Source organism: Carettochelys insculpta, chromosome 3, assembly GCF_033958435.1.
Source record: "Carettochelys insculpta isolate YL-2023 chromosome 3, ASM3395843v1, whole genome shotgun sequence".
NCBI classification, from domain to species: Eukaryota; Metazoa; Chordata; order Testudines; family Carettochelyidae; genus Carettochelys; species Carettochelys insculpta.
In genome coordinates this window covers 163774398-163800642 of record NC_134139.1, presented here as the reverse complement: position 1 = coordinate 163800642, position 26245 = coordinate 163774398, and the positions used below count along the sequence as shown (strand labels likewise).

Genomic DNA, 26245 nt, shown 5'->3' with positions numbered 1-26245 from the left:
TCAATAACCTCAGTACTCATGATATCAGTAGGTGCTATGCAGAGCAAAGGTGACTGATGTTGGATTTTATCAACATATTTTTATTTTTTTGCCTGTGACTTTCATGTGAAAATATATTTTGCATCAAAATCAGGGTGTAAAAACATGTAACTATAAAGAACAGAGAATACAGTACCCAGGTGGAGTGCTATGGATAAGGTTAGCCTAGTTGTCAGGCAGACGAGGAGCAGATGATCACATTTGGAAAAAGGGCAGCAGATATTAAAGTAGATTGGGCATCTTCTAAGGGCCAGAATGGATGAGTTTTGGAAACTTCTGATAAAACAGCAATGCTATGCTGAAGATGTTAATTTAGAAGGTATTTATTACTTTGTCTTGCACTGTTGCTAGTTGCTGACTCTAGTGACTATAATCTCAACAAGCGTTAAGAGCTGACTGGTTTATTTAACATTGGATCTTTCCCAAAGCTCTGTTGTACTTGATGGGGTACAAACAAAATCAAAGAATATGAACATTGAAATACAGTAGATCCCTGAGTTTTGAGGGTTACACTCTTGTGCACCCTCAATTAACTCAAATTATGTGCAAGATGGGGGAAGCCAGGAAACTTACCAGAGCTGGTCAGTTTCCTGGCTCCCAGAGGGATGGGGAGCTGGGAACCATGTGACAGCCTGGCTCCTGGCTGCCATCTGCTGGCAGGAGCCAGGCGCAGCTTCTCCCTGGCTTTCCGCCTGCTGGGAGAAGCTGCACTGCCTTGGCTATCTGCCTCCCCAGCTTCTCCCAGCTGGGGGAGCCGGGGACTGGAGCGGAGAGCTGGGGAGGGGATTTTGACTTGTGCTTAACTCGTGTTAATGCAAGTTAATCGCAAGTCGAAATCGTGAATATTGGGGGTTTACTGTATAAGGTAAGAAAAAGCTGAGGGGGAAAACTTAACACTTCCTGGGAGGAAGTCAACAGGGACCCATGCAGCTGGATAGCTGGTCTTGAGGCTGAAGGCAGGAACAGGTGAGATTGTTTGGTTCTGAATAATGAAATGTATAGTTTTAAAAACTTATTGTACATAAAAGTACTACACTAGGCTGACCAGAGGGGGGGGGGGGTGTCTCTGTCTGTCTCTCTCTCTCTGTTTGTTCTTTTAAAGAGGCATTCATTTACAGTCTGTGACCTTGAAGCTATTACAACTTGAGTATATTCTGACATCTGGTGTGATCTATGCCAAATGTCATCACTACAGTATGGTTCTGCAACAAAAATAGTTTTCCTCTCTTTTTAATATAGATTGGGGGGTGCTGCAGTCTTAATGTCTTTTCTGTGCGTGACAACAGATTATCTCGAATTCCTTCTGAGATTTCAAAAGCCAGTGAACTGCATGTCCTGAACGTAGCTGGAAACAGGTGAGAGAGATTTTATAGTGTCCTATTGCTGTGCTGGTTTGGCTTCCTACTCCCTTACGAAATGTAAATTGGTGTTTTAGAATGAAGCAGCAAAATAGCTTATACTCTAGTTTCAGTAGTCTTAGTATGGTGAAATTGACATATGTTTTTGCCCTCTGGTCAAATGTAATTCCAAACCCTGCCAAGAATGAACACGTGTGTGTGTCAAAACTATGTGACAAATATGCGTAAGAATATAGGGTACCAGTCATGACTTTCAGGTTTTCTTCAGCCATGAACAGAGAAGTCTCCTAACTTTTTCAGTTTATGAATTTCTGACTTAAAATTAGACCAAAGAGGTCTCTGGTTCTGGTGAAGTGTGGTGAATTGAAGACCTACATTAATGCCAGATGAGCTTTCTGAACAGAGAGTTTAACAAACAAGTTATTCATATAAAGGTTAAGGCAACCAAAGTTATACTTTTTATCAATATAAACACTGGGTTTACCTTTGGGATTCATGTATTTGTTATTTGTATTGTTGCACAAATAGAGGCACTAACCAAAACCCAGGGCCCCACTGTGATTGGCACTGTACACATGTGCGCGCGCTCGCTCGCTCACACACACACACACACACACACACACACACACACACACACACACACACACACACACACACACACACACACACACACACACGCCATGCTTCAAACTACAGTCTAAGTATAATGAGAAACTGCTAGTTAGAGAGATGTACAAGGTATAAAGGGGGATGGTTAGCCAGTTCCCCAAGTTATCCCTGTTTTTGCTTGGAATCAAACTGTGTGTGTGTGTGTGTGTGTGTGTGTGTGCAGGTTGATTTATTAAATCTCTTAGAAATCTCTGAAATTTCAGACTTTCCATTTCTTTTTAAATTAGGCTGATGCATCTTCCTCTGTCACTGACTTCCTTAAAGCTGAAGGCTTTGTGGTTGTCTGATAACCAGTCTCAGCCTTTGCTGATGTTCCAGACTGACACAGACCCTGAAACAGGAGAGAAAATTTTAACTTGTGTATTACTTCCTCAAATGTCTTCTGAGCCCTGTTGCCAAGGTATGCTTTACTTCGAAAATAATTTCCACATACAGCACAACTGTCACCTTAAAACTTTACTGTCTGGCATTTTTACCCCAATATTATGCAGCATAATTTAGTTTATTGTTTACGTTCAAAAATCAGTTACTCGTAGGTAATGGACAATATTTTAGTTGTTCACCATTTAAAGAGTTTCTGTTCCGGCTTTCACTCTTCACTGTCCCAAAAGATTTCAACTCTTGTGGGTAAGCTGAAAAGTAAATTAACTTTTAGCTTCTTTCTATATGTCTTATATAAGCATGAAATTATTTATTGTGCTTACTTATTTGTCTTTATACTTTCATTTCAAATTCATGAGAGCTCAGTAGTGCAGCCCGTGTGTATAAAGTGGGTATCTGGTTTCCCACACTTGTGTTAGTAGCTATCGAACATTGTTGGAAGATTATAGTAGAAAAGCTCTGAGTCATGACTTACTGCTTACAACATCTAATAGGTTTTGAATGTCGCCTTTCTGTCAAAAATGGATAGCAGGCTTGGTCTCAAATGTAAATACTGTGCAGTAACTTGAAGTTAGTCTTAACAGAATAAGTGAGGGATTGGTGGGGTCGGTTAAATTGCAGAGTCCCTTGCTTTGTTCCCTGGTGTAGCTAGTTCCTTCAGGGGCCAACTGAGTCTGAGTCCTTTACGTTGGTTAAGCATTGCCACTTCTGTAGCTTACTGAGGGTTGTATATGACTCCAAAGGTACCAGCTACATATTGATACTCAAGTGCTACAGTGGTTGGAGACCAAGGAGAAACTCAGTGGTGTCAGCTTCCACAATTGTATTGTCATTCTTTATATTTGGTGCCTGTCTTAAAGGCCAGATCCAAGAGGCATACAGAGCACTTAAGAATCTGTTTTCATTTAAAAATCCACACACCAGCCCTTTAGTGGTTGTATAGGCAAAGATTGAAAATGTGAATCCTAAAATCCCTCAAACCAGAAAGTAAAGCACCAAGATTTTATTTGTTAGGCTTAAAAATCATGATTTTTTTTAAATCTCATGCCATGAGTTTCAAGAGCCTGATCTGTTTTTTGAACACTTGAGTCTGGAAGGAGTGGAACCAAGATAGGCAGGTAAGAGGAGGGAAATGTAAGCATGCTACTTGGGGTGGGGGTCACTGATAACTAGGAAACTGGATGGTGGTCAAGACCACAGTCCTTACATAAACAAAAGAGGTGTAGTGGGGCCAACTTTTTGGATTACCAGTGACTGTCTCATCCAGTTGCTTAATGACATGTCAGCCAATGATGGACAGTTGACATAAGTTGTGCTATTGTGTATTTGATTAGCTACAAATCTTTTGGCTCATTTCTTAGTCAGGCAGATTGCTAATCCAAGGGTGTATAGGGTATGTGTATGATTAAAGCTGTATATCCCTCCATGATGAATGCTTGATAATGGAAAAAACTGGTAGCTTTCTCTTCTGTCAAAATAAAATTGTTTGCCTGAGTGAATGATCAGTAGAACTTTTGCATTGGATGAACAGGTAGCAATTAGGGCTTCTGATTTTCAGTTTTAGCTGATAACACCCACAATATAAAAAATTTAAATTGGTATTTATCTAGTAAATACTGGAAAAATGCGGGAAGTGGTTACTTATACCAAAGGAACCGTCTACGCGGAATGCCAATGCAGTCAAGGGTGTGCTGTGAGGTCTAAAATTCACTTAACATGTTGCCCATGTTTTCATCTGTGTAGAGATTCTGGTGTGCGTTAAAGTTTCCCTGGTCATTTTAATATGGTGCTGTTTGAAACATTGCTAAGTAGATAATTACAGTGCTATCTAATGGTACTAAGTAACTAATATACTAACTGCATTAAGTAACATTAACAAGAGATTACATACAGCAGGATACATGGTAACAAATAATGTAAAGAGCAATATATATTATATGCTGAGAGTCACGATCCACCTCAACTTTTGGGCATCTACATAAAAGTTAAAGATTGCTAGAAACAAACACTGCACCATGAAATTAAGAAACCTGCAAACTATAGTAACACCTGCTAGCATACTGTTCTTGCTTGAGAAGGTTGTTTTGTTTGTTTCCATTATAACAGATAACCTGCCCCGATGTGGTGCATTTGAGAGCTTGGTAAATGAAATGTCGGATGAAACCTGGAATGAGCGTGCAGTTAACAGAGTCAGTGCAATCCGCTTTTTAGAAGATGAAAAAGATGAAGAGGATAGTGAGATGGTACGTTTCTCAAACACACACTAGTGTACATATAGTGACTAAAATGCAAATGAGTAATGTGTTTTGAAGTATCTACATCTTGCCTTAAACATTCCAAGTTTTTAACAGTGCTGGTAGGCTTTATCTGCATGTTTATCGTGGAGCTGTTAAATATTGGCTTTAGAGTAGTTTAAAAGACTTTTTAAAATTTAATATTGCTAATGTGCTTAAATACAACTTTCAGGTCTGCTTAAACATGAATGTCTTACTGTGAAAATTGTAGTTGTTTCTGCTTTATTTCTTTAGGATGGTTCTTTCCAGTTTTCCAAAAGCAGGATAGGAGTAGGGTCTTCTGCTCTATGGAAGTTGTAAGCCTTGAACCCTGTGTATTTTAGGTAGTAACTTTGAATTATTACACCCTGACATGGGTCCACCTTGGGGTTTTCCTACCTCCCTATTGTGTTGTCTTTCCACCCACACTTTCATTACTGGTCCTTCATCTCATGACCATGTGTGTTGACATAGTTGCCACATTGTGTCCATAATCAGAAGGTATGTGGAACATTGGTGCATGCTGTTTCCCATTCAAATAAACAAGGGATAATGGGAATATCTGTCACTGAACTTATGAGACCTCCAGTAAATGGTAATTTCACACTCCTTGGAGATCAAAAATTTGAGGTGGTCTTTGAAGTAAAGCCTTCTACTGGATGGCTTGGCTTCACTAACAACTGCTGCTTGTCAATATTGAGACTTTTAGAATCATATTTTTAGCTAACCTCGCAATGTCTCCACAAAACTCGATTGTGCCTATTTTGTATACACATATTCAGAGGCACGCTGAAGTCTTAGCTTTCAGCCTTAATTTGAAGTGCATCTGCATCAAAACACAAGTTGTTGTTTTTTTTAAAGTCTCCAGACATGGGAAATTTCATGTCTGTACTTTAGCTCAAGAAGATCTTTCTTCCTACATTCCAGACATGCTGGCAGAATAGCTGTATTCTGAAAAGTGACTTTGAAACAGTAGTTTTTAACAAGCCATTCCATATCAAATATGAACATTACCATATTTGAACTTTCAAAAAAGAAGACACCCCCCAGAGAGGGAGTGAATCTATATCAGTATCTACCAACTCACATTGTATTAATCTGTTATGGTGTGTGTATATAGTATGTTAATACAACGTGAGTTGGTAAATACGGATAGAGATGCACTCCCCGCAGGGGTGTCCTATTTATTGAAAGTTCAATTATGGTAACCCTACAAATATGTTCACTTTGTAAGTATACAGATGTGTTTTTCCTTAGTACCAGCCTTATAAACTGATCTAGGATCTGACAAGCCAGGGTTCATCCGTCCTCAGAATTAGAAGTAAAGATTAGTCCCTTTGCTTTCTGTGACAGCTTTAATTGCCTCCTCTTGGTTTCCATAGAGGTTGCTGATGGAAACTTAGCAAACAACTTTTGGGAATGCACATGAAGGAAAGTCATCTAGTTTACTTTCTTAAGTCATTTGTATAGGGCTAACTGACGTAAAGACTAGTAAAATTAAATTTTAAACAATGGTACTGGGACAACGCAAAGCTGAACTGCATTTGGAGTTAAGATGTCACTTTTTGTAATGAAGCCACATAAAATTATGAAGTAAGAATCTTTAACTAAACTCTTAAAACTTCTCAGGTTGAACCTCTCTAATCCAGCGCACTCCCTCATCCTGTGACACCAGTAGTCCAGTATAATTTTTAGTTATCCGAGTGTGTCATGATTTTCGTTATCATGGATGTGGTCAGCTTTCCCATGGTTCCATAAAGTTTTTTTTTACAGCCACCCAGTCCTGGCTGTCATTATTCTGTGCTGTTGTTTAGCTGTGATTTGCCTCTAAATGTCTTTTAAGAGCACAGTAAGCAGTGGAAGTCTTGGTAATACTTGTAGGCAGTTTTGACCTCCCGTAGTCCAGCAAATTCTCTCATTTGGCACAGGTCAGGTCCTGAGGGTACTGGGTGAGAGAGATTCAACCTGTGTCTCTTATTACTGATCATTACTGTTCCTAGCTCACTGTACTTTGAAACACTAGTAAAATTTCAAATCCAGGATATTGCTTAGGGAATCCACAGACTGCCTGGAAGTCTGCTTTTGGTAATGGAAAAAAACGTTTTTTTTTTATATAAATCACTTCGTGATCCAGTCAAAACAGTGTTTTATTCAGTTAGTCATCAATTCACAATGTATGCCCCTTTGTGGTCACTGTGATATTGTAAATAGTACAGAAAACACTTATTTAAAAATTGCATCTATGTGCAGATGCACATACATTCACTCTGTTATACTTCTTTTGATACTTCTTAAAAAGAAAATGAAAATGTAGTCTATTTCTCTAGTTATGCAAGTAAATAATCTTTCCACTTAGCTTTTGTCAGCTTTCCCTGCCCATACGCCAACATAAGGACATATCCTTCTCTAGCAGATAGTATAAAATTACTGAAAATAAACTATTGGAATGTTCCCCCTCTTTTTCTCCAAGTTCCCATTGCCTTTTTGTTTGGCAAAACAAGACCAGACAGCTAGCAGAGGAGAAGCGAGCGCACAGAAAGCACAATAAGGACTTGCCAGACACCCACTACATCTGCAAGAGATGCAGCAAGGACTGTCACTCTCGTGTGGGTCTTCATAGTCACAATAGACGCTGTAAATGAAGTCCTCAATTGAAACTTTAAAGGGCGCGATCCATAGTCTATGCAGACTGAAGGATGCCTACTACTACCTACTACTAATCTGATCCATGTCTTGACGATGGAAGGAGAGTAAAACATCATACACGTTTACCTAACAATATAAAGGAACGCCGCAGAGAGATGCTGTGGGATTTTTCAAAAGCATCTGCTTTGTTTGATTTATGGAATTAATTCCTAAATCACTAGTCAGTTTTGAACATCCCATGTGGTTCTTTCAAGACTTCTCCCCAACACCTTCCCCCAGCCTCCTTGGCAACTGTTTTTCAAGTTCTGCTGTTGTTGTGGCTTTCAAATTAACAGATCAGATTAGAAACTGTGCACGGAGTCTGTCCTCCCCGCTTCCACCTCCCCCAAAATGACTTAATAAGAACCTGTGAAATTACATACCTTGAAATTCACATTGATTCTTAAAAACCACGCAATCACTAATATTTTGTGTTAAATGCTAAAACCATGAAAGTGTGTGTGTGTTTCAAAAAGACAAAAGCAAAACCGTTTACTCCACTGTTTGTTTTTAGAGAACACTTCTAAGGCGAGCCACTCCACATCCTGGAGAGTTAAAGAACATGAAAAAGACAGTGGAGAATTTACGGAATGATATGAATGCTGCTAAAGGACTGGATTCAAACAAAAATGAGGTCAATAATGCCATTGACAGAGTGACCACTTCTGTGTAGAGTTCCATCTCCAGGTTTTACCTCCTGTGTCTTCCCCTGCTGTTGAAATGTTCCTGTCATCTTCTGGGACTTCATTCAGCCCCCTTTGTTTTTAACCAGAACCTGATCATCTCCTTGTATGTGGAAGGTGCTGCTCATTGGAAAATGGTGCCTTATCTCAGCCGGGCATTGAACCAATAATCTCCAAATGAATATTGTACTTCTAGTAGTTTGTTAGTTTTTAATAGGGTACACTACTGTATAGATAGTGCCATATTTTTGTCTTACACGTGGAGAAGTATGGTTTTTTCCTATGTGCTGGGTATCTTCTTCCCAGTTATTATGTATGCTGACGAGAAATATAGTTTTTAATGTGGAAAATGGATACATTTTTACTCTTTGGCAGCTCAGATGGTGTAAATTTTAAAATTTTGTATAGGCGTTTCATAACAAAATGGTGTATTTCATTTTTTAAAAGAAATTTATCTTAACCGGTACATATTTTAATATTGTGGAAGAGAAAATGAGTTTCATGGACAGTTGTATTCATTTGTTGTTTGTATCATCCACGTGTGCCTTAATGCATCTTATATGTCAGACCAGTCTTAAAACAGTCTTTGAACAAAACAAGAAAGTTAAAATGGTAGTGCTGTTTGGATGTGTTCAAGTAGTAATTAACATTTGGAGTATTTTATTTAAAAAAAAAAAAAAAAAAAAAAGTGAAGAGCTGATGTTTGTTTATATCTCATAGGATTCAAATTTGTGAAGCACAACTGTTTATTTTATTGTATGCTGAGTTGAGATTAAATGACCAGACTGCTACTGTTTGTTACACAATGCACGCACACTTTAACTAGTCATAAGGAAACCTTTTGTTTTGGATGCAATAATGGATTGCAGTCAATAGAAACTCTGTTCCCACTTTTAAAGCTGAATGTGCCATTTTTAAAATAAACAGAATAAAATGCACACTAGATTTTCAAAAGCACAGTTTGAAACTTGTTTTATATACTTCACAAAAGGAGTGATATTCATTTTAAAGTGCTTTAGAGGTTTTATAGCCATATATAAAACCATAATAAAATAAAAATCTTTAAGCCTCAGTAACTTTGTATCATTTAAATTTCTATTGTTAATATTAGAAGTGACTTTATCTGTACATTTTATTGTGCTACATCTTAATTTAGTGAACATTGGCTCTGTTTCTTTTGATTTCTTTTTTTGGGAGGGAACAGTTAAGAAAACTTTGTTTAAACTGAATTTAATGCCGTGGAAAGTCCCAGATTTAAGAGGTGCTGGAGAAAATAGTTTCTCAAATGCAGTGCAAGTACAACGTACACAGTTGCAATGTAAAGTTTCTCATGTTGCAGCTGTCAGTCTTCCTGAGCTGTGGCATACAGATGAAACCAATTCAGTCTCCATATATATTAAATTTTTGGTTCCTCTGCTGAGATATGACTGGCCATTGGCATCTGTCCCAGAGTCAGGGAGGAGCTCTTGGTCTGGAGCCTCCTGGTCACCAGTGCCTTGTCTGTTTGGCCAGTGACCTTCTTGGAGTCTTTGGGACGCTGCTTGGTCCAAGAGGCCCTACTTCCTGACTCGCTCCACAAGTAGATCACTGGTCCTGATGGTGGCTTCTGTGCCAAATCAGGTCATCTGCAAATGACTGCTAATCTATTTCACCCTGGGCTCTTCCCCAGAAAGCACCCATGGTTGGCACATCAAGCTACTGTCTCATCCTAGATAACTCTTCTGTACAAGATTCTTTCTGTTCCTCAGTGTCGGAGGACTTTAAGCCATATTGGAATCTCCAGAAGTATAAGGCCAGTACCATGAGTAGCCAGGAGGAATTCCTGCAGGAGAATACACACAAGCTGCTGGATTGTCTCCAAATAGTTCCTGGGACAGTAACCCTCCCAATAAATGAGGATCCTTTTAGAGTGCACAAAAGCCTTGTGGCATTATCTGATATAATTGCCTGCTGCGGTGAAGCATTTGGAGAAGAAGTACTTTGTTCCCATGAAGGATTTTGTGGGGTTCAGCTCCCTCTAGGCCCCTAACCCTTTGGTGTTAACTACAGCAAATGAGTGGGCAAAACAGAGAAGATATAAATCCATCCCTACAGGCAAAGAGCCAAAAAGGATAGTCTTGTTTGAGAGGAAGGTTTATAGCTCTGCTTGCTTGCAAATGTACATCAGACTAGTAGATGTTGCTCTCTGAATAATTTTGTCAAGTGGGCAGTGTAAGACCATGAACAAGTTGCCAGAAACTTCCATGGAAGCGTTTAATGTTGCAGCCAGAATTATGGCCTTAGCTATGACCATGAGGAGGACTTCATGGCTTCTGAATTAAAACTATCTTACCCTCTTTAAAAGACCTCCAAAATACTTTGGGAGCAGATCCATTCTTGGTGGTCAATCAATAATGAGTGGAATGTCTTCAAATCACCCCTCTATTTGTGAGTCCATTGATGGCTCACCAGCCTGAATCTGGAGCCACAGGCCTTGTAACAGAAGGGGTGGGTGTTGGTAGCTTTTGGAGGGGCATTGGGTGGTTTTTGCTGCTATTTTCTTCTTCTCCATCTCTCCTTGTTTGCACTTTATTGGGATTTCTCAAATTGCACCATCCCCTCACGGATTATGGCTCTCCACTGGGGATAGTCCTGGGCAAGGTTCTCCCAAGAGTCAATGCTGATGTTGCAGTTTTTCATGTGTGCCTTCAGCATGTCTTCATATCACTTCCTCTGGCCCCCAATGCTCCTATGTCCTTCCTCCAATTTGGAAAACATAATCCTGTTTTGGGAGGCGCTGATCAGACATCCAAACCATGAGACCAGTCCAATGAAGTTGTTGATGAATGATAATGACTTCAGTGCTGGTCATGTTCGACTCTTCTGGGACTCTAGTGTTCATGCACCTATCCTCCCAAGAAATATTTAGGATTCTTCTGAGGCAGCATTGATGATATTGTTCAAGTGCTTTCAAATGACATTGTATGTTGTCCAGGTTTCACATGTGTACAGTAGCATTGGAACAATCACGGCATGGTATACAAGGAGCTTTGTCTTTTGGATAGATGTCCTGATTTTTAGAGACCCTTTGTCTCAGGTGGGTGAGAGCACAGCTTGCACAGCTCACACCATGGTGGATTTCTGCATCAATGTCAACTTTAGCGGAAAGATGATTTCCAAGGCATGAGAAATGTTCCATGTTTTCCAGCAGTTCTCCATTGACTTCAATAGAAGGTACATGAAATTGTCCCGTCAGCGAGGGTTGGTGGAGCACCTTGGTCTGTCTTTTTGATGTTCAGTGTGAGGCCAAGATTCTCATATGCTGCAGTGAAGGCACCTAAGATGGTCCGAAGGGCTGCGGGAGAAAGAGCATCAACTGTGGTATTGTCCACATACTGGAGCTCCATGATGGGGATTGTGGAGGTCTTGATTTTGGCCTTCAGTCTCCTGTGATTGAAAAGCTTCCTAGTCATTCTATAGACCACCTTCATGCTATCTGGAAGCTTGCCATGAATGAGGGGAAGGGTCCAGGAGATATTGGAGTCTACCACTGTTTTTTTCAGAGTTCTTATTTTACGTTGGCCTTCTGCCTTGGCCTTGGCATGTTCTTCTCTCTTTGTTGTGCAATTAATGTCACTTTGCCAGGCCCTAAAGGCTTTCCTTTTTTTCTCAATGAAGCATTCAATTTCCATATCATTCTCATCAAACCAGTCCTCATCGTTCTTGGATTGGTAGCCAGTGGTTTCTCCACAAGCTGCAATGATGGCATTTTTCAATTGACACCAGTGTTCTTTCACGTCTTCAAGATGTACTGTCAGCAGCTTCTTTTGGAGAGCTATCTGGAAATCACTTCTGATGGGGTCCTTCAAGCCTTGTACATTGCTGTTTTGTGGGATCTGTTTCCTCTGACTTCTCCATTTGGTGACAATCCTAATCACCATTGTAGATCGAAGAAGGCCGTGATTGTCATCATCCATGCTCAGGATTCTCATGATGTCCTTCTCACATGTGCAATGACTAGTGCTGATGACTTCTGGACATACTCTCAGGCACCAGTGCGTCAATCAAGGATGTTGCCATGAGCTTTTAAATTTATTTTTCTGGTGGAAAGGGGCATTTGTAATGAAAAGCTCATGCTCCACACATTTCGTAAGGAGGAGCACTCAGTTGGTATTGCTGTTGCCAACTCCTCCTTTCCCAGTGGTATTCTGCCAGAGCTCCGCATCTCTTCCAACCCTGGCATTGAATTCCCCAAAGAGAATAATCTTGTCTTTTTTGGGGATGTCTTTCAAGACCATGTCCATTTGGGTATAGAACTTCTTCTTCATGTCATCTTTGGCGTCTAGAGTTGGTGCATAAGCACTGATGACAGTTTCCTTTTTGGTTTTGGCCAGCTTTGAGCAGAGAGTCATGAGACGCTCTTTATGCCAACAGGAATTTCATATAGTATCTTTGTTAGTTTGTTTTTGATGGCAAATCCTACTCCATGAATTCATATTTCTTTCTTTCAGGTTCCTCTCCAGAAAAATATGTAGCCTCCACTGCCTTCTCTCCCTGTTCTTCTGGCCTACATGTTTCTACCAGGGCAGCTGTATCAATGTTAAATCGTCGCAACTCATAGGTGATAATTGTGGTGCATCTTTTAGGTTGCCCAATGTGTGGGTTGTCTGTTAGACTCTGAATATTCCATGTTCCAAAGTTTACCATTTGATTTCGACTGTACAGTGGTGAACTGATGGGATGTGGTTATCCAGTTGGGGGCTTGAGGTGGACTATGTTTAGGGCACCTTTTCTTGTCCCTCCATGTGTGGGGTGGGCAGAGTGGATCTTAAATAGGGCTGCTCAGTCATGGGTGCAGCTGCTGGACTGTTCTAGTACTTCAGTCCTCAAAAAGGAACAACTGATACATACATCCACTGCCTACGTGCTGCTCCATGACTAAAAGCTTCCAGATTTCACAATCCTGCTTCTGTCTCCATTTACCAGTCACTGTAGGACTGACATTTGGGAGAGTAGTGCACAGAGGAAGATGCCAGTGCGTGACTTCTTTTAACATGGGAGCACAGTTGCACTGCAGCCACCACACAGTTCTTGACGGCTAGAAGACCCAGGTCCAATGGCTTGGGATCCACAACAACCATCCATCTTCACAGCTGTTGGAGTATTACCCTTGCTATCCTCCACCTGTTCCGCTGTTGAGGACTTTTGGGATTGTTCTTTGTCTGGACCCTCCCTCTTGACCTTGCTGCCATGTGTGACCATGCTGGGAGCATCTCTTCCACAAAGAAATTTATGTAAATGAAGTAGGAAATGTAAATCAGTACCTCATTTGCGTTTTCAATTTCCCTCATTTGCCTGCCTCCTTCAAAAGAGGAATGCAAGTGTTAGATGCAGCCCTAGTGTCTATTTTGAAATAATGCCATTGGATGCCATTTCAGCTTATTTTGAAATAGCACCATTCTGGTCTTAGCAGCACCTATTTTGAATAGCTATTTCGAAATAGGCATTATTCCTCCTGCAATGAGAATTACGGAATTCAAAATAGCAAACATGATTGCTTTTGTAGGTCTTTTAAACTCTGTTCACTGGAGAACTGGCTCAACATCACAGCAAAGTGGAATACTCTGACTTAACAACATAATGTAGAATAGCCAGATAACCCAACTCTTGTACCAGTAAAGGTTGGGGGAGTGTCTAAGCATAACATTATTTTGGATATACCCATTGCCTCTAAAGAAATTAGATGCTAAAGTGATCATACTGGAGTACAGTAATGGAAAATGTTGGTGTTAATGTATTATGGTTCATCAGAAAAGTCCGTGACTGCATTCTGTAATCTTGTCATCTTGCACTGAGCTATTGTTGTTGCATGATACTAAGGCTCTCCCACCATAATAAGAAAAAAAGGCAAACAAAATAAAATTGCAAAGGGGACTACAAGATGTATTACATGATTCTCCAGCATAGTAATCCTTGTCTTCCTGGTTCCTCCATAAGACTTTTATTGCCTTCCAGTGCTTTATATTACGATAATACACATGATAACATTTGGGGTACATACACAGACCCGTGGGTTGTGAACATGCAAAGCCTCATGTACTAATGGTGCTGCATTAAAAAACCAGCCAGCCATATGAAGAAAACAATTTGTTAAGACAACATCAGGTTAAATGGTGTTAAGTGCAACCATGTGCTGAGGAGGGATTGTTCACGAGTTAGCCTTTTTTGAAATTTCCCTTATCTAGAACTGTCCTCCATCTCTTTGCCTCATTGATGCAGCTGTATATGTGTGCGCACATGTGCTCTTATGTTTTATTTCACATTTTGCTCTGTGATTCTTGGATAGAGCCATAAAATGAACTGAGTTTATCATAAATAATTTGTGTAATGTAAATGAGGTGTAAACCCCTACTGGCATCCAAGTTAGATGTCTTCGAGTTATCCGGACCTGACAAAATTCATCTGTGGATATGGGGGAATTGGCTGAAGAGATCTCTGAGCCATTAACAATTATCTTTTGAGAACTTCTGAAAGATGGGAGTTATCCCAGAAGATGAGAAAAGGGCAAATGTAGTTGCTAACTAAAAAAGGATGATAAAGACAATTTGGGAAATTATAAACCAGTCACATTAACTTTGATACCAAGAAAGATAATAGAGCAAATAATCACACAATCAGGTTGCAGATGACAAGGTGGTAAGTATCAGGCAACCTGGATTTGTCAAGAATAAATCATGTCCAACCAACGTAATATCCTTCTTTGATAGGTTAACAAGATCTCTGGATAGGGAAGAAATAGATGAGATGTATCTCAGCTTCAGTAAGCCTTTTGATACGGCCTCTCATGGTCTTTTCATAATCAAATTAGGAAAAGGTAGCCCAGAGAAAGCTAGTATGTGGCATGTACGTAACTGTTTGTAAAACCATACTCTGAGATCAGTTATCAAAGGTTCTCAGTCAAGTGGGAAGCCCATATTGAGAGGGGTCCCAGTTCTGGGCCTAATTCTATTCAATATCTTCGTAAATGGTTTAGATTATGGCACACAGAGTACGCATATAAAGTTTGTGGGTGAGTTGCAAGTGCAGTGGAAGACACAATTAGAATTCCAGTTCTGGGCATCATTCTTTAGAAAAAAATGTAGCTAAATTAAAGAAGAACCAGAAGAAGGTAACAGAAATGATTAAAGATCTAGAGCGCATGACCTATGAGGAAAGATTGAAAGGGAAGACAGGTGGGGGAGCATAAGTCTTCAAGTACATAAAAGATTGTTATAAAGAGGACAGTAGTAAATTGTTTTAATCACTAAGGGCATAAGAGTTTTAGGTTAGTCCTAGAAACTAATTCCTAACTGACAGGGTAGTTAAGCTCTGGAATAAATTAGCTAGAGAAGTTGTGGAATCTCTTTCATAGGAGGCTTTTGAGAACAGGTTAGACATGCACAACTCGGAGATGGTCTAGAATATATAATACATGCTCCTGCCTCACTGCAGGGGAATGTCCTAGCTCATTTGCAAAGGTCCCTTCCAGCCCTACATTTCTGTGATTCTATATGGGGAGTCTAACATGTGCCTTAGTTCCTTCATCTGTAAAATGGCAATAAGACCTACTAATTATACAAACATTTTTAGCCTTTAAAATCCTTTTGAGATCCTTAGATGGAAGCTGATGTAGAAGTGCGATGCTTTCTCATCACTAGCTTCCTGAGCTGTTGTCCCTTTTTTTTTTTTTTGAGCAACCCCATCATTTTAAGGCATTTATTCAAAGAGAACATACACACGTGCAGCTTTTTTAGAGTTCCCATATTATATAACTGCAAAGCCGTCTGAAATTGTGTAAGTTTGGGTAGGAAAATAGATGACTATTGTTCTTCCTCGAGTGTCCCCGTGGGTGCTCCACGATAGGTGTTGGGCTCGCCCCGGCGCCGCAGGTCGGATCTTTTCAGCAGTTTCTGCCGGACCGCGCATGCGCTGGCACGCGCCGCTCCCTTGCGCACTCCCGGCCGCGTGCGCGATCTGGTCCCCGCCAGTTCCTCTTTAACCGCCATCGGCTGCAGACGGAATCCTCTCAGGCTATGGCCAGAGTTAGCGTATTTAATGTTTTTAAAGTGTTTAGAGCTTCTTTTTCAGTCTTTAGCTTAAGTTAGCTTGTTATTGTTTTCAAAAAAAAAAAAATGAAAAGAGAGTAAAAAGTAAAGTTTTACAGCCTTAGTAGAAAGCGGAGCAGCGGAGGCCCGGGGACGTAAGGCCATTAGGCCTCCTGCCGCGGCAGGCTGAGTCCGAGAGGGGAACAGGCACAGAGAAGGTGCTAAGTACCCTATTAACAACTCAAAGACTCACCACAATGTCCTCTTCAGGATTCAAAAAGTGAGAGTCATGCCACAAAGCGATGCCTGCCTCCAGTGGGCACAGAAATGCTCCTTCTGCACAAAGCTCGCAGCCAGAGCAAGGAAGGACAGGGAGATGCAGCTGAAAATGCTGTTGTTTGACAAGGCCCTTCACCCAGACGCACTGGAGCGGCCTCAGCAGGAGGGACCCGCAGGGGCCCATAAAAGGAAAGCTGCTTCCCTAACCCCGTCAGTGCAAAAACGGAGGAAGCTTCCACCAACCCAATCCCTGCCGGCAGCCACAGCGGGCAGGACAGGTGGAGCGCATAGCCCCCAGCCGCAGTCACAGCTGAGCAGCGGAGACGCACGTGGCAGAGGCTGAGCCTCCGATAATCAAATAGCCGCCCCACACCTAGGGCAGGGCGGTGGCCAGGCAAGCGCCGGAACCGGCGGCACCACAGCTAGCGGCACCGACCCCCGGGGAACCGGCAGTGCAGAGCTTGCAGGCATGCGGCCTGCAGGCACCGGGGGAGACCACCCGTGCGGCACCGCAGCAGAGCGTGCTGAGTGCAGCGCAGACAGGGGGGCCGAGATCCCCGACACGGAAAGGGGCGGAGCCAGCCCCACAGGGGAGGGGAAAGTCAGCACAGAAAACTTGGCACCGCAGCCCGTCTCCAGACAGGGCTGCAGGGCTACTCGCTCTAAGCCCTCCACTTATGCTGCGGACTCCAAAGAGGCGGCAGGGGTCACCTCCAGTATACCCTGAGCCCCCATCCCCATTCCTACAGCCAGCATCACCATGGCTCGGACCACCATCGCCCTTCCTGGGCTTTGAACCCCTGGAGTACTGCCACAAATCAGTCTCTCCATTATCTCAATCACCCAGACGATCTCGCTCCCCCAGACGCAGGGGGTATGCGCCTCTAGAGTGCTCCAGGTCTCCATCTCCGGAACAGTGCCCGTGTTGCCATGGTCGCCCCTATCACACGGGGAATAGACACCATAGGCATACTCCCAGGGACAGATCCCCCCAGACGGTTCAATATCCCCAAGGGCAATCGCGGACAGGGACGGAAACGCAGATATCTCAGGGGGAGTTGATTCTGGAACCCCGAGATTTTCCCTCGCAAGTATCTAGCGAGAGGATGTATCACCGTCAACAGGACCCAGAGGGGTCCAGAGAGTTTTACCCTAGCAGTTCCTCGCTATCTTCCCCTGACGAGGCCACGGCCCCAGGGGACGTCCATCCTCCGGACGATCTCAAACAGTTCCAAGAGCTGTTTAAAAGGGTGGCCTTCACGCAAGGCATCCAAACAGCAGAGGTGCAGGAGGAACACCATAAGCTCCTTAAAAACCTGAGACCTCCGGCCTCTTCCAAAATAGCTATTCCGCTGATGAAGCAATCATGGAGTCCGCCACCACAATATGGCAGACCCCTGCGTCCCCTCCGCCTATAAACAAGAGAGCGGATAAGAAGTACTTCGTCCCGACGAAGGGCATGGAGTTCCTGTTCAGCCACCTGCAACCAAATTCTCTGGTGGTGGAATCGTCTCAACAGAGGTCGAAAACTTCTCAGTACAAGACAGGGGGAACGGACAAGATGCCAAGAAACTAGAGTTGTTCGGCAGAAAGGTCTACTCCTCCTCTACCCTACTGTTGAGAGTGGCGAATTACGCAGCGCATCTAGCGAACCATAATTTTGACAACTACTCCAGGCTGACTTCCCTCATGGACTCGCTTCCAGAGGACACGAAGCCGGTGCTCAAGGCCATAGTGCAGGAAGGCTACACAGCCTCGAGGACAGGAGTTCAGATCGCCCTAGACGTAACGGATATGGCAGCACGCTCAACAGCTACGGCAGTGGTCATGCGCAGGGAGTCCTGGCTCCAGACATCGGGTATCCCGAGGGATCTGCAGGCGAAGATCGTTGATCTCCCCTTTGACACGCAGAAGCTGTTTGCAGTATCAACCACAGCGTCCCCAGTACCACAGGGGCTACAAGCAAGGGCGACATCAATAGCACCAACAGTACAGAACTCCCAGGCGACGTTCTCAACAGAGCCGTGCGTCCTCGGGGCAGGGCCAAAGGCCACAAGTTTGACAGACAGATCGAGGGCTGCACTATCACTACCATCGCTCAATGTCATCCAAAGCTACTATTCCACCATTGCCTCCGACCATTCTACGACCAGTGGCAAAAGATCACCACAGACAAATGGGTACTGGAGATCATAGCCACGGGTTACGCAATTCCCTTCCAGTCGCTACCACCGCCATGACCTCCACCCAGACCCCACCTAAAGGACGTCTCCCACGAAGCGAGACTCAAGCGGGAGGTAGACCATCTTATGCTTATAGGGGCAGTGGAAAGAGTGCCGGAGCAACTCCGAGGGAAAGGGTTCTACTCAAGATACTTCCTCACAGAGAAAAAGACAGGAGGCTGGAGGCCCATCCTAGATCTTCGAGGCCTCAACCGGTACTTGCGCAAGCAACGCTTTTGGATGATCACAGTCGCCTCTATACTTACAGCACTGGACGATGGAGATTGGTTCGCAGCCCTCGACTTACAAGACGTGTATTTCCACACAACTATTCACCCGGCTCACAGGCGTTTTCTCCGGTTTATGGTAGGCAAAGAACATTTTCAGTACAAGGTTCTGCCGTTCGGCCTCTCCTCGGCCCCCAGAGTCTTCACCAAGACCTTGGCAGTGGTGTCAGCCTACCTGCTCAGACGGGGGGTGTTTATATTCCCATATCTGAGAAAAAAAACCCAAAACGACTGCCTATTGAAAGGGGCCTCGAAGGTGGAGGTACTTCGCATGATACGCGTCACAGCAAACACATTCTCTTCGCTGGGCCTGGTCATCAATCTGGCAAATCAAAGACAGACCCCGCACAGGACATAGAGTTCGTAGGGGCACGTATAAATTCCATCACAGCAAGGGTTTATCTACCAGATGCCCGCTTTCGCGCCATTGGTTACCTCGTGCAAGTCATCACCTTCAGCCCTACGGTGCCAGTTCTGACGTGCTTACAGCTGCTGGGCCACATGGCAGCAGCAACGTTTGTGGTACAGAATGCCAGATTGCATATGCGCAGCATGCAGCACTGGCTGGTGAGCGTCTACAAACCGGCAGCACACACCGTCCACAGGGTGGTGTCGCCCACGACAGAGGTGCTCAGATCCCTGCAATGGTGGGTGAACCCCAAGAACATGCTAACAGGGGTGCCCTTTCACCAACCACAAATATCTGTTTTTTCTCACTACCGACGCCTCCCACATAGGGTGGGGAGCACACATAGGCGAAAAGGTGACGCAAGGACTGTGGTCCTCCATGGAACAGTCACTGCATATAAATATACTGGAGCTCAGAGCAGTGTTCAACACCTGCAAACACTTTCGAGACCATATACAAGGCAAGTAGTCGGGATCAGTACAGACAATACCTCCACTATGTTTTATATAAATTGGCAAGGAGGAGCTCGGTCCCGTGCCTTATGTGTGGAAGCAGTCCGATTGTGGAACTGGTGCATCGCCAACAATATAACTTTGAAAGCCTCGTATTTACCAGGTGCTCACAATGCGAAGGCAGACCAGCTGAGCAGGCGCTCCGCACTCACACACGAGTGGCAGATCCGTTCCAATCTGCTACGACCGATTTTTCATGCAGGGGGATTTCCCCAGATAGACCTGTTTGCCACTCAACACAACAAGAAGTGCCCACAATACTGCTCCAGGGCAGGACTGGGACAGGGTTCCCTGGGGGACGCATTTGCAATCTCGTGGAGGGGGCCCCTGCTCTACGCCTTTACTCCCACAGTGCTTATCCACAAAGTCTTGCAGAAAGCCAGGAGAGAGAGAGCCCGAATGATCCTAGTAGTCCCAAGGTGGGATCGACAGCAATGGTTCCACTTACTCCTGCGCATGTCGGACCGTCCACCGATGCCCCTCCTGGTAGCGCTGGATCTGCTCACGCAAGCCCAGGGGTCCATAGTGCATTCACACCCCCAAGGCCTGCGACTGCAAGCATGGTTAATCCATGGCTCAGCTCCCTAGAGAGCACATGTACGGAGGGAGTGCAACAAGTCCTAGAAAGTAGCAGGATGACTTCCACCAGGAAGCCCTATAACCAAAAATGGACTCGATTCACTGCATGGTGTTCTACCAAGCAATTAGCCCCCCTTGCTGTGCCTATACCTGTAATACTAGAGTATTTACTGGACCCCAAGAGAGGCGGACTCTCCTTATCCTCGTTGAAGGTCCACCTTGCTGCTATATTGGCTTCCAGACATGAAGAGGAAGGGCACATGGTGTTTGCCCATCCCATGGTTACCAGGTTCCTCAAAGGGCTGATAAACCTATACTCCCCTCGGAAACCTCTTCCACCTTCGTGGAGCTTGGACCTGGTGCTTAATGCGCTAACGGGACCACCGTTTGAACCCTTAGCCATGGTTTCCCTCCATCTCCTTACGATAAAGACGACCTTCCTTCTTGCAATCACGTCAACTCGCAGGGTGAGCAAGCTTGCGGCAGTTATGGCAACGCCACCCTGCACAGTAATTTCCAAGGAGGCGGTAACCTTACGGCTGCATCCAGCCTTTGTTCCCAAAGTTTCTTTAGAGTTTCATATTAACGAACCTATAGTTTTACCCTCGTTTATCCAAAGCCTCATAACTCCAACAAAGAGGCGCGCCTACACCTCCTGGACGTGAGGAGGGCTCTGGCTTTCTATATAGACAGGACTAAGTCCTTCCGGAAAACGGATAGACTCCTAGTCTCTCTCGCTCCCAAATCAAAAGGAGAAGGTCTCTCTTCGCAGAGAATCTCGAAGCACATCGTATCCTGCATAAAAATGTGCTACGAACTTAGAAAGACTCCTTTACTGGCCCCGCCTAGGGCTCACTCCACTAGGGCGGTGGTGGCATCAACAGCCTTTTTCAAGGGCATTGCGCTAAAAGACATTTGCAGAGTGGCGACCTGGTCATCCTATGACACCTTCACCAAGCATTATGCCCGTCACAGGGTATTCCAAGAGGATACCCGTCTCTCGACAGTGGTCCTCTCGGGGACAAGCTGCACATAAACTGATTACCCACCTCCTATCTTGGGTTACTGCTGGGTAGTCACCTATCGTGGAGCACCCACGGGGACACTCGAGGAAGAAAGAGAAGTTACTCACCGTAGTAACGATGGTTCTTCGAGATGTGTCCCCGTGGGTACTCCACCACCCGCCCATCCTCCCCGCTTCGGATCTCTGTTTAGTATTTTTCAGGAGCATCCGAGCCGGTTGGTCAAGGAACTGGCGGGGACCAGATTGCGCACGCTGCCGGGAGCGCGCAAGGGAGCGGCGCGCGCCGGGGCATGTGCAGTCTGGCAGAAACTGCTGAAAAGATCTGACCTGCGGCGCCGGGGCGAGCCTGACACCTATCGTGGAGCGCCCACGGGGACACATCTCGAAGAACCATCGTTACTACGGTGAGTAACTTCTCTTTTTGTGGCTTTAATGAGGGGCCTACATGTCGTGTAAACTGGATTAAATTACCACATGGTAATCTAGCTTGCACAGGTAAGCACCATGTACAGCTGGGCTTCTTCTTTGAGACTGCATCTACACAAGCCTGTTCTTTCAAAAGATCCTGCGGAGCGGCTACATGGAAAAAGTGTTCTTTTGCAGGTAAATCGAAAGGATGCAGTGCTCCTTTGAAAATCACTCTTCCTTTCCTGTTTCAGGAAGAGTGTTCCCTTTTGAAAGATTCTTTAGAAAGAAAATGTGTGTAGACGCTCCGTAGGCCCTTCTATTAGAAGACCAGTCCTCATGGGACCTGATTTTTCTATCCCTAACCCATTCTTTTGGAAGAGTGAGTGCTGTATGGGCGCACACTTCTGAAAGAGCAGATCATTCTTTTGATCTGCTTTTTTCTGTATGGACACACACTTTCAAAAGAAGTTCTTTCATAAGAAATCTTATGGAAGGGCTTCTTTTGAAAGATCTCTTTAGTGTAGATGTAGCCTTACTGTTTTAGCTAGATCAAAATAAGTGTGTTTGCTCGGTTAAAGCTAGTGTAAATCATAGCTTCAACTGAAGTGTAGGCATAATTTAAGTGTCTCTGTTGGCCTAAAGGTGCTTTCCTATGTGCTGTGCTTACCTCCAAGTAAGCCAACAAACTATTATGTGATGTTGAAATACTCTACCAGACTTTCCAGACCATCTTCTTGCTAGGTAGATATTGACTGTAGTACAGCAACATTTTAAAACATAATTTGTTGCCTGTCATCTTATTTTATTCTTCTTCTTCAGCAGGACTGTAAGTGGCTTCCCAGGTCTCCTAAGCTTGACGGTGGCCATAACTGGAGCTCACAGGGCTCTCATGGGGTCTCATTAAAGGGAAAGGAAGGCTTTCAGGGTGGCAATCTGTTCAAATTCAGCTCAGGCAATGAAAAATGGAAGGATGGGAGAGTCAGTCCTGAGCAAGAAGCAGAGGAATTGGAGGATCCTGATGAGGACGTAAGTAGCTTCCTTTACAATCTCCAAGGCATTATATAATAGCTTAAATACACACACACGTGCACATACAACATTTTCAACCCAATAAGTTTTCGATTTAGATGAACATTTGGCTATGCGTGGTTAGAAAGGTGCTATAGCTTCCTGAACTGGACTGGTTTCTCTTCTAATCCACAGATTCAATCTTCCAGTTTGTATTTTGTTGTGGTGCAGATGGAACCACCTTCAGTTATGTATTTACTTTGATTGAAATACATTTACACAGATGCCTCTCCCAGATTCTAGGAGACTCAACAATAGTCTAAAATAAAATCACTTGAGGCAGAGCCCCATCCCACGCTTAAAAAAATCTGGCCAATAATGGAAAATAGTAATATTGTCTGTTTGCCTAGAAAGCCCTGACCTTCTGTATCACCCTATTCTCCCCGCCACTTCTGGTGAAATGGGCTTTTCAGTGTTGTCTCGTGATGATCAGTAGATTCAGACTAGTAATGGAATACGGAGGGCAATGGAGAGGGTTGTCCAGAGACAAGTGGCCTTGTGTTAATTACTTGTACCAACACAAATGCTAAAGTGTAAAAGTTATGAGAAGTCTCAAATTAAATAAATACAGGTTATTTGGACAACACTGGACTCAGTACAGCCCTTACAGAGATCAGTATAGAAACCCTGGACTGGTGCTGTCTAACAGTTAGACTTGGTGTGTTTACTCATGTGAGAGCCAACTCTCTTGATGGAGGATTCCTGTAGTAGGGGAGTTCCACATGTCAGGTAATCCAGCCCCAGGCTGAATACCTTTTATCGCCCTGGGTTCAGAGACAGCAGAAACCTCATTCCACTGCCCACCGACACCCTCACCTAGTTCTCAAACCTGCCTCGCCTGCTCCACAATACCCTGAGAAAGCAGTGCTGGTGCCACAGGGGCAGCTGCATGAACGGTCCTCTCGGCACATGAATACTGAGGTCACAGTTTGGGCTAGTATCTTCAGCGGAGTCACCCCAATCAACACGAATAGGACAGAGAAAAGGGCACTATTTTTTGAATGTAATGCCTAGACTCCTTGACAGTAATTTGGCATTTATATTTCTCTTTGTCTAACAAACAGGAGCCGATCTCCAAGTTTTCTGGCAGTCTTTTTGCTACTAATGACAACATTAAGGATCAAAGAAACACAAGAGCAGCTCTTCAGGAAAAGCACAAAGCAGCAGCAAAAGTGAAGCCTTTTCCAGAGGCTAACAACAAGCCACAGGCTCCTGCCTCAACAGTGGGCAGCTCTTCAGCAGAGAGCAACAGGTTTCCAGAGGAAAAGAAAGAGCAGCTTTCAAGATCTGCAGAGGTAACACAGCCACCATTAAAGGTAACACATCATCTTACTGAAGTGCTTTTCATGCCCCTCCACTTCTATGACTCTTGGTTTATAAGAGAAACTTTGAATGTAAAAATAGGAAATATCCTTGTCTGGCTTGCAATATATTCATATAATTCAAATAATGCTGTATGGAGTCCATCTCTGTGTTCCCACTGGCTATTATGAGAACAGGGGTTGACAGCGTTCTTAGTAATTTGTAGCCAAACTTTGCGAAAACAGACTCTGACTTTGGGTGCCAAAATTGTTGAATGCTCAGCCTCAAACACCTTGGGCTGACTTTTCAGAAGGCTGAATGTTTGCCAGTCTCCAGGAAGTCCATTGGAGTTGTGGATGTATCACGCCTATAGAGATCCATCTGAAAGTATCTCAAGTTGTGCACCCAAAACTAGTGGTTCTTTGTAAATTGTGGGCCTTAGTGATTCACCATTAAAGGCACAGCCTTACAGACCCCTTACCTGTGTGCATAGAGCTTGCTAACTTACGTACCTCACTGGAGCTGGTGGGGATGCTCAGAGGAGCAAGAACCACTGTTACGCAAGGGAATTCCAAAACTAGTCCTTGGATTTATGGAAAAAGTGTGTGTGTGTGTGTGTGTGTGTGTGTGTGTGTGTGTGTAAGGGGAGACAGGAGAGGCTGGGTCATTGACAAGAGGCCTGGGCATGGCATCCATGCCTAGGTGCACCTCCTTTGAAGCAGCATCGAGAAAGAACTTCATGCCTCAGGGGCTTGCTATTGAGGTAGTACTTGGGACAGTTTCATAGAAGTAGCAAATTATAATCCCTCCCCCATTCTGAGTTTTCTCGCTGGTGGCCAGCATGCTAGAGAGGGTACAGGTTTTCCTGGTCAAATTAGGTCTAATAGCAGGTACACGGTGCACATTTATGGCACCGGGGCCTAGGCAGGCTGCCCAGGAATGTAAGGGAGGGTCTTAATCACTTCATGGATGCACAGGTCAGGCCAGGCTACGGTCTAGCCCAGGGGTCTGCAACCTGCAACTTTGCAGCCATATGCAACTCTTTCAGGAGTTCTTTGCAGCTCCCAACACTATAGTTGCAAAGTAGAAAACAAAAAATAAAACAAAAAATGCCCCTCTTGATTATTTTTGATAAGTGGTGACTGTCTAAAGCCCCAAAATGAGTAACATATCTAAATAGCAAATGATACGTTATCTTGAAATGTTGGATAATTCCCCCTACTGTCCTCTGAAGAGAGAGGAGGTCTGGAAGTGAAAATCAGGATGACAGTGCTACAAACACACACACGTGAAGTGTGAGGAAATAGAATACGTAAAAAGTTTGTGAATGTCCTGCAGTAAACATGTATCACATTACAAATCATTGTCTGTGCACTGTTCTTAAAATAGCAGTTACAAACAGTACGGTTTGATGTTATTTATTGAGGACTGTCTTGGATTCACACACACACTGTGGCTCTTGAATTACTGGGTTTTTTTACCAAATTCTTTTTTTAAAAAAAGGCTCTTCTTGCTAGTTTGGTTGTTGACCCCTGGTCTAGCCCAACAAGATCAATGAAGCACTATTGAGAACAATGGTCTTGTGAACCTTGGTGCATGTGACTAACTTTACTCACATAAATGGTCCTATTGACGTCAGTGAGACTGCTCAGTCTGAACATAAATGGTGTTTGGATTCCATGGTAAATGAGGCATAATCAAAGAGTTAATATGTTTTTAATCAGTATAATAAGGCATTTTCTTGAACGGTTGAAATAATTTAGTTACAAATCAATGCACACCTACACACATTAGAACTGTAATATTAATTAAGTATACTATCTGAATGGTTTAAAACCACGGACGCACTGAAAAGCCCTGAATGTAACATTTTTAAAAAATAATGTTCTGATTGCCTTAGAGGCATGAGATGAGGCTGCAAAAGTAAGCACAATGAATGAAACACTGTTTTTCTTCCAGCTCAATTTCAGTTTTAAGTGGTTTTCCTTAACACTAATGCAGTGA

The 26245-nt window shown here is 43.6% G+C and overlaps 1 protein-coding gene across 1 annotated transcript in view; it reads left to right on the top strand.

Moving 5' to 3' along the window:
• Nucleotides 1-9164, top strand: part of LRRC1 (leucine rich repeat containing 1) — a 99953-nt gene extending 90789 nt beyond the window's left edge. Inside the window, exons 11-14 of the mRNA XM_074991163.1 lie at nt 1279-1394; nt 2294-2466; nt 4554-4690; nt 7920-9164. Coding sequence (XP_074847264.1) covers nt 1279-1394; nt 2294-2466; nt 4554-4690; nt 7920-8078 — 585 coding nt within the window. The 3' untranslated portion in view covers nt 8079-9164. The remainder of the gene's footprint in view (nt 1-1278; nt 1395-2293; nt 2467-4553; nt 4691-7919) is intronic.
• The last annotated feature ends 17081 nt before the right edge of the window (nt 9165-26245 follow it).